At 30.9% G+C, this 9,300-nt stretch overlaps 1 protein-coding gene across 1 annotated transcript; it reads left to right on the top strand.

Moving 5' to 3' along the window:
• Positions 1 to 439: 439 nt before the first annotated feature.
• LOC126914259 (proton-coupled amino acid transporter-like protein CG1139) lies at positions 440 to 7,087 on the top strand. The gene is made up of 5 exons (XM_050717907.1): positions 440 to 769; positions 1,156 to 1,334; positions 2,227 to 2,411; positions 6,359 to 6,599; positions 7,027 to 7,087. The coding sequence occupies exons 1-5, from the start codon at positions 440 to 442 to the stop codon at positions 7,085 to 7,087; spliced, it is 996 nt and encodes a 331-aa protein (XP_050573864.1).
• The last annotated feature ends 2,213 nt before the right edge of the window (positions 7,088 to 9,300 follow it).

Below are 9,300 nucleotides of genomic sequence, written 5' to 3'. Positions count from 1 at the left end.
AATCCTTAATGCAAAGGAAAAAGACAAACCTTGATTCATGACTATATTAAAAACATATAGTTATAAATTTATAAAATTTCTATGAAGGATTATAAGTTAGTCATTCCAATGATACTAGTATTTTTAGTGGAAAATAAATTTAAGTAGAAAAGTTTAGAAAAAGTTATCCGCTTTTTTATATCAAATTTTCAGGCTACAAATCAATATCAAATTCAGATGAATAAAAAAAGAAGAGAAATAAAAAATAAAATTCAGTGTGTCAAATAAAAGTACCATAATCAATATCTTGATCACGTTATAATTGGTTCATTCACCCTTCGTGCTATAATGATATAAAAGAATTCAAGAGAAAAACAATTCTTTTTCGAGCCTCTCGTATGGTATTTCATTGGAAAATTCATTCGAATTTTTCAGATATTTCGTCGATGCAACAATCCTAATGTGTTATATAGGGATCGGCGCAGTGTACGTTGTATTCATATCTGGGATAATACAAAAATCTTTCGATTCTGGAAGAATCCTAGATCAAGGATATTACGCCTTGTTCCTGTTTCCACTCTGCTTTGTAATAAACATGATGAAATATTTGCACGACATCGCCGTTATTTCCATTTTTGGTAATTTGTTGCTCTTTGCTGCTGCCATGATTGGCGCAGTATACGCTTTGAAAGATGGAATTGGCGAAAAGTGGGTCGTGATTGGCCCGGACATGTATTTGTATCCGAAATTCGTCGGGACGGTTTTCTTCAGCATGAGTTCTCCTGGAATAGTAAGTTTTCATCTATATTCAGTTAACAATGATGAATCTAATGTTCAATTTTTAGACTAAATAACTAAAAACTAACCTCTTATATAATTTATATTATTATGTATTATATATTACATGAAATAGTATATATTTTGTTACTACGAGACTGTGGACTTTTATGCAAATTTTTATGAACAGAATTATAGAAATATAATCTAAGCAAAAATTTGCTTTACTTACTACACTTCTGTATATTATATGCATTCTGTTCATTTTTGCATCTTTCAATTTCGTATAAATAGATAAAAATCCACAGTTTAATTATGTAGTAAAATAATTTGTACAAAACTCCTTTACTCTATAATCAAAAAATGTTTGCTTTTTCAATGGAGGATAATTATTCTTAGGTGCTAGCAATACAACACGATATGCAAAAACCATGGAATTACACGAAATTCAGCGGAGTATTAAACCACGCTATGATGCACATAACTCTTCTGCATACTTTTATCGGTGTTGTTGGTTACCTGAAATGGGGCTGCGACTCAGGAGGCAATTTCATTCGAAACCATCCAGTAAACGATCTGTACAAATTTTTGCATATATTTTATTCTTTCAAACGAGACACACCACCGTTCAGAGATATCAGGACACTCGTTTATTTTTGACAAGATATATTTGAATTATAAAACTACGGATAAAAAAAATTGAACCGCAATAATTTTATTCCTTATAAGCATTATATATAATAGGATATTATGAGATCATTAACCTAATTTTTCAAAACTAATATACAATAAGAAAACTAGAGTTTGTAATTATACAGTCTTGTAAAATTATTTTATTAATTGACAAATTCTTTATCTTTAGATCTTTCAATCGGTTTCTTACAATACGAATTATAAGGAAGATTAAGAACATCTTCTATACCAACAAAAACATTTTTTGTGAACGCTAATATTTAAGTGATAAATATAGAAAATGATAAGAAGGCTACTTGATTGATACTAATTTTAATCGTTTAATATTTTAAAATCAAAAATTTTGATGTTTTTTTGCATTATTCAGTTGTAATTTGTTCTAAACTCTAATTATGTTGGAATATCCGATAGAAGTGAGAATTTCTTTTCGTAAAAAACGTGATCAAATTAAGATGTTGATGGATAACAGTAAAGTATGCTGACGAGCATACGTATAGATGATGACGAGCTCTTTAAATTATTGGCTTATTAATCCCTATATTTTTTCGTATTATGAAAAAAATAGATTTTTATCTGATTTTGTCTGATATTTGTAACATTTTTTATCGAATTATTGTTTTTGGCTACCTTGTATTTTGGCTACGTTGTTTTCAATTATTAGTTTATCATTAATTTATACATTTTAATACAAATGAATCAAAGTGTCGGAATATTTATGAACGGTTGTGTATTCTATAATATAGCCAATGACACGATATTATTATTTTATTTTGTTAGGGGAACAATATCTGCATTCGTGATGCAGGGTCTATCGATATATTTCACATATGGATTACAATGCTATATGCCAATTATTATCTTATTGGACGAGTATATTATTCCAGCACTTAATAAAAAGTCAATCTACGGAACTTCATGTTGTTGGAATCTGACAGTTCGTTTGGGCATCAGCCTTATTACGTGTATATATGTATAAAGTTTTCATTTTGTGTAAAGAAATTCTTATACCTATTGTGCTCAAAACGATTAGAGGATCGTTCTCCTTGAATTTCTGATGTCCATATTTATCTTTCGCGTTTGTACATTTTTTTACTGATTGCTCTAAAGTTAATCTTTATCGCAGTACCACGTAAATCTTATTTATGTCGATATGTTTTAATAGAATCTTTCATAGTAGCAATTCTCTAATTGTTTGGATTTTTTAAATTTTTTCTCCACTTATAGTTAAGTTTCGCCTACGTTGACATTAGAAATTATTTATACATTTTTATTCAGTTTTATTTAATATTAATCATGTAATATACAGAGTATCCGATTTTAATGTACAAACACGAGTTATTGGTCAATTACCTGCTGTATAAAGGAAAGGCAGAAATTGAATGGTTTTACAGAGAACATAATCTGGTATAATTATTTCTTCTCGAGATGAACGCGTAGAGATTGTGATTCACGTTTTCTTAAACGGAATCATATAATTTTTGATATTCTAATCGATCTGTTTTGACATTCTTTATAGAAAATTATTAATCTTTTCATGTCGAAAAACCATTAGTCTAGCAGGTATTTTAACTGTTATCTTGTCGCACAGAAAACATATCGTACAGAAGACAAAAGAGCAAAGAAAAAAGCAAATAGTCGATTTTTATGAAATACAATAAAAATAGCGAGACACAGCTTTGAACATTTTTTTTTTTATACAGTAGATAGTTTACCATTAATTCGCATTTATAGATTAATATCTGACATCCCGAATATAAAAGTTTATAGATAGGTAACTCACTAAGGCTTAAGGCTATACAGTGGCTATTAAAGGTATATACAAACCATTGAAATTATTATAGCGTCTACATACTAAATGATTATATCAAAATATATTATTTTATATTATTTAGTATTTAATATTTTCATATGATTGCAAAAATTTGATATTATAAAATATAGAACCCTACAAAGAAAATTCTCCGTAGGAAACTAGGGGTATGTGCAAATACTTTTTGTAATCACTGTAGATTGTTTAAAGTATAACATTAATAAGCTTAGATGGTTGTCATATAACAGAAACTATTGAATTTTTTCTTTTGAGTCTACGGTTGACGAGTGTGAATAATTGTTTCGAACAGCATACTTTAGCTTTTCTCAATTTACCTTTAGCAAAAACAATTCTATCGTGATATATAACTTCATGTTTTTCGCATCTTTTATTTCTTTATTTATTCAACGTGATTGTTTATATTGATCAATAATTTCGCTCAGAGTTTGATTTGTTTCTTTTCTTTTTCTAAAAAGAAAGATCTTTTTCATGGCGCAAAAAATATCTTTAATAGTTCTTCATCTTCCTTTTATTTAAAATATTTATATTTCATGGAAAACAATTTCATTTAGAATTTTGATCTTCTTTTCTCTTTCAGTATTTCATGTTTGTTTCTTTCATTTCGCATACGTTACTTCCTTTTAGAAGAATTTCGACCTGTTTGCGTTTGTAGTAAGTTATGTAACGCATAATCTCACTATCGTATAATTGTCTTCATTCCTCTCACTCTTTCAATTTCGCATTTGCTTAATTTTACAAAATACTTAACACTATACATATCTAATCCCGTTGCGTTTTTCGAGTATCCTGCTCAATTCTATTTTTCTATTAAGTACAAATTTTTTAAGTTTAAAAGAAAAAGATATCTTTGTTACTAAAAGCAATTTTTGTTTGTATGTGTAATTTTTCGTTGCAACATTTTGCCAAATATTTTGTTAAAACATTAAATATCTTTTTATCTGTTAAAACAAGGGTATGATTCAGACATTACTCAGAATATTTGGAAATAAAAGATGCGAGGTCTGTAACAGAATTAATGCAACACTTTTAATATTTGACAGAAATCTAAATTTTATTCAATATTCATCTTTAACAAAAACGAATGAATACGATGAAAAAACAATCTTAGAGAAAATTTCTCTTTCTTCTTTTCGTTTCCTTTCTCTTTTATATTTTCAAGGTAAACTCAAAGGGAAGTTTGATCGGATGCAACGGGTTGAATCCCCTCTTTCTCACGAGGGAAGTTCGCGAAATCGATCAATCGATCCGATGGCAGTCCATCACAAGCTAGATATTACCAAAGTTCCAGAATCTATTTTCGTGAAATTTAGTATAGATAGCCCAGTTTCTCTCGTGGCGCGCCATAGCGGAACTCTTGATGCAAGTATTCATCGTTCTAATAAAGGATGCTTCGCTGGGCTAACTACCGATCTTGTGATTGATTCTTCGTTAGTAAACGGACGAGTAAAAAAATCAGAGAACTTTCATATCATAATATTTATGCAAATATTTATATAATATCTTAACCTTTCTACAAATAATATACATTTTATGGATTATTTTCTCATACTGCGAATGACTTTGAACGGACAATTGGATTATTAAACAACACTGATTGCTAATGGGATTTAATTTAATATATTTGATGATTATTTTGCGGATATTTAACTAATCGAATAAGAAATAAACAAGTACTATACTTATGATTTTATTCAATGTGAATTTTCTTGTTGTATAATATTTGTAAAAATTGTCGAAAATTCGTATATATTTTGCTCTTTAAGATTAAAATATTTTTGGTGAGTTTGTAGAACCGTTCTGTCCTCTCCGATTTCGGTGATTATTGAATATGTTATAGAAATTAACATTTTAAATAATCTTTTCCTATACATATAACCATCGGTCTCGGTTAGTTTACAAAATATTCGCAAAAAACTGCAGGTACTACTACAGTGTATTTCTGTATATAATTGTGCGGCTATGCCAGTGTATGTTAGTATTAGTTGCCGGCCACTGGCTGACCATCTTGAGTTTGTAAACGGGGGTCAGCCGAGCTTAGAGACCCCGTGAATGACGTACATATGCGAGGGTGCAAGAAGTGTCTGTTATAACTCATCTCAATTAAAAGTGAATATCATCAATGTATTGGGTTTAGGCTTGGGTCAGGTTTTTCAATACGGCTGTCGCGAGGCGGCCAGCAACGCTTGCATGAAATAATAAGAAATTAATATTAAAATAATAGACGAATAAATAATTATTATTATTATGTTACGAAATAGAATAATTTTTATCACTTTACGCAAACATTGGCGGTCGCCTCGCAGCGGCTGGATTGAAAATACTATCCTAAATTCAAACCTAATACTTTTCTGATATTCACTTCTAATTGAGTTATACGTTATATAACAGATATTTCCTGCATTTTTGTTGTCCCGTATATGCATGTGAAAGCGGACGTTAAGTTTGTCCGACTATCGTTTATAGACAGAGGCAATAAGCAATTGCTGGCATAAGCAGCCAGCAATTAGTCAGATAGAAAAGCATATCCATAGACGTACAATTATAGACAGAAGTATAGTGTGGTGATATTTACAGTTTTTCGCGAATACCTCGGAAACTAAGGTTGGCCGACGGTTATATGTATAAGAAAATGTTGTTTAAAATATTGAGCTTTCTACCCATATTTTAAAAATCATCGAAATCGAAGAGGATAACACGATTCTACAAGTTCACCATATTTTTTCATTTCATAGAAATCCTCTCGCTTCGTATGGGTTTCCATTTCTTTTTTAAACAATTTTGAAACTGATTGCATTTTTATGAACATCTGCGGTATATCAGTTATATTTTTGAGAATTCTTTAAATAAAAGACGAGTCCATTATGGCATTTTAGCGTCAATCAAACGCGTTAATATTTCATTTATCTAATTTTTCGTTTAGAAAATTTCCTATCCTTATTTTCGTATATATAAAGATAAAAATCAAACTACTGAGTAAGATATTTATAGTCCGATGTATTATAGAATACACATTCTATAAATATAGTCAGACTTTTGAGCGATCGTATAGAATTGACGAAACGTAAATCAAAATTACAGGTTTGTTGGCAGCGATAATTCCTAAATTGGATTTATTCATCGCCGTGGTAGGAGCTGTTTGTTCATCGACTTTATCAACCATTATTCCAGTTACTCTGTATATTCTGATACATTACAACAATTATGGCACGCTGAAATGGAAATTAATCTTAGGCTTGTCTCTGTTGATTGTTGCATCCTTTATCACATTGTGTGCCATCGTAGTCAATATAATTTTGATTACCGAATATTTCAGAAGCAGGTATATTATGACATAAAATTATAAAATTGTAATATGGAAAATGTTTATTTGAAAAGAAATTATACGAAGACCACGAAAAGCGAATGATAAAAAGATCCATAATACTTATATAACCGATATGACATTATATGATATTAAATCTAACTTTCAACATTTTTGATATGTTCGAGAGGCTAGTAAAAACATGTAGGTATCTAACACTTAAACGAAATAAAAAGACAATTTTGAGACTGGTTGGAATTATATTAGCACTTTAAAATTGTCTTCCTGTAAAAAGTAGAAATGTAACTTTGTCATGATACTACCTAATTTTTGTATTGTATTTATATTGATAGATATAAAACGAAAATTTCCTGATATTAATCAAAGATAAGAAATGATACAAATTTTAATTATAATAAGGTTTTACAAGTAAATGTGATGGCAGGAAATTAGTATTAAGGTTAAAACTCTTGGAGCCAAAGAGCCATAAGAGCCAAAATATGTAAACGAAAATTACGTTAAACATTACGTATTAACAAATTCATCATCCAATTGTTTTTATACTTATCTAAAAAATGGACATTTCACATATTACAGTTTCTAAATCCGATCCAAGTTTAACCCAAACTTTTAATTTTACAGATATAAGTCGTAGAAGAAGAAAGGTACGTTATTAATGTTTTAAATTGAGGAAAAAATCGCGTAAAACGAAATGGTGAATTAAGTAAATTGCGCGGAAACTTTTCTACATTTCTACTGACTTTCTTAATATTAATTTTGAAATGATAATTGTAATAGCTTTTTTATATTTACGAAATAAAGAAAAATTTCATACCATTTCCATTATTTGACAAGAACATATGTTAATACGCGAGTATTATATTTACGCAAAATTAGATAAACCTGAATATGATTTACGACGAGCTATTATGAATTATTATCTTGTTTGAGATCTTAGATTATACAAAGAACCCAAAGATATTTAATATTACATTGATTACGTATAATTAAATTAAATTACTTTTTTGTCTCCATATCAGTAGTTTCCTTAATAAATATCTTCTAAATATTAAAAAAAAAAGCTCCAATTATAGAGAAATTTTATTTAAAATTACGACCGCTCTGGATGAGTTATGAATACGTACTGGCCAAATTAATGCACGTTCTTTCCTGCTCGTCTATAAAACGTGTATTAATAATATTTGTGACAAAACAATATTGCTGAGGTATATTATAAATCGCTGTGGAGGATTGGTTGAGGATTGTTGATATGAAATAACGAGAGCGAGAGATCGCTGTCGCAACCCGTCAAGTATATTTCGAATAAGTTAAACGAATAAATAAATAAATAAAAGTACAAAAGACGTTCGTATGTTCGCTCGCGGAAAAACCCGACTCGTAATTTGTGTCACTCGGTATACCAGGTATGTAAATATGAAACCGGAATTTTTGTATAGAAAATACACGTTTATTGTATGAAAATGATTAAAAATATTTTATTCGAAGTATTGCCCATCGCTAGCTATACATTTTTCCCACCTGTCTGGCAATTGGTGGATGCCACGCCAAAACAACTGTCGCTCTTTTGAAGCAAACCAGTCATCGAGCCATTTTCGTACATTTTCGTAAGAAGTGAAGTGCTGGTCAGAAAGTGCGTGTCCCATCGATACAAATAAATAGTAATCGGACGGAGCCAAGTCTGGTGAGTAAGCCGCGTGCGAAAGTATTTCCCAACTGAACGCTTCGATCGTTTCCTTGACCGGTTTTGCTGTATGTGATGGTGCATTATCATGAAGCAAAATTACTTTGTGTTGTCTTTTTTGACATTCTGGTCGTTTTTTACGCAAAGCTTGATTCAAATCGATCATTTGTTGTCGGTAGCGCTCAGTATTAACGGTTTCGCCAGATTTTAACAGCTCATAATAGATCACACCCTTCTGATCCACGTTCTTCGTTCCTCGTTCCGTCAAAATTGCCATTTCTTAATTTTTTAAACCACTCAAAGCACTGTGATTTACCAAGAGCATGCTCACCGTAAGCTTCGACAAGCATTCGATGCGATTCTGCAGTAGTTTTCTTCAAATGGTAACAGAAAATCAATGCTGTTCGCAAATTGTAGTTTCCAGGCACAAAATTCGACATGTTCAACGCTATTACAAACTATGCTGTTGTATGAAACTTGTATTGTTCTGAGTCGAAAATGTTTGTGAGATGTCAACAAAGACTTTTGGCATCAATGACGCAATTTAGTGATAACTACATTATCAGCTAAGGCCATCTATAGGCAAATTCCGGTTTCATATTTACAGACCTGATATACTCGTGAGATACTCGTGAGATACTCGTGAGATACTCGTGAGATACTCGTGAGATACTCGTGAGATACTCGTGAGATACTCGTGAGATACTCGGAGATACTCAGAGATACTGTGTTGCTCGCGATCGCGTCCCTTTATTTATACTGGTCGGAAAATTTGAATTCGTCCTCATTCGACGGTTGCATGTAGCGGCGAAAACAATGGTTTTGCCCGAAGTTTATTTATCATAACGTTTCTGCGTCAAAGCTGTATCAATGTCCCGAGGCAAAACAACAACATGAGTCGCCCTCGATTCGCGTCGTCCTTTGACTCCTGTGCTGTTACACCGCTATGCCTCGAGTTATCTTAATATTTCAAGCTACGAACGTTACACTGTGCATAAATGTATAAATATTGAAAGG

The sequence above is a fragment of the Bombus affinis genome, chromosome 3 (assembly GCF_024516045.1).
Source record: "Bombus affinis isolate iyBomAffi1 chromosome 3, iyBomAffi1.2, whole genome shotgun sequence".
NCBI classification, from domain to species: Eukaryota; Metazoa; Arthropoda; class Insecta; order Hymenoptera; family Apidae; genus Bombus; species Bombus affinis.
The sequence above is the reverse complement of the archived record's forward strand: the minus strand, read 5'-3'. Positions and strand labels throughout refer to the sequence as shown.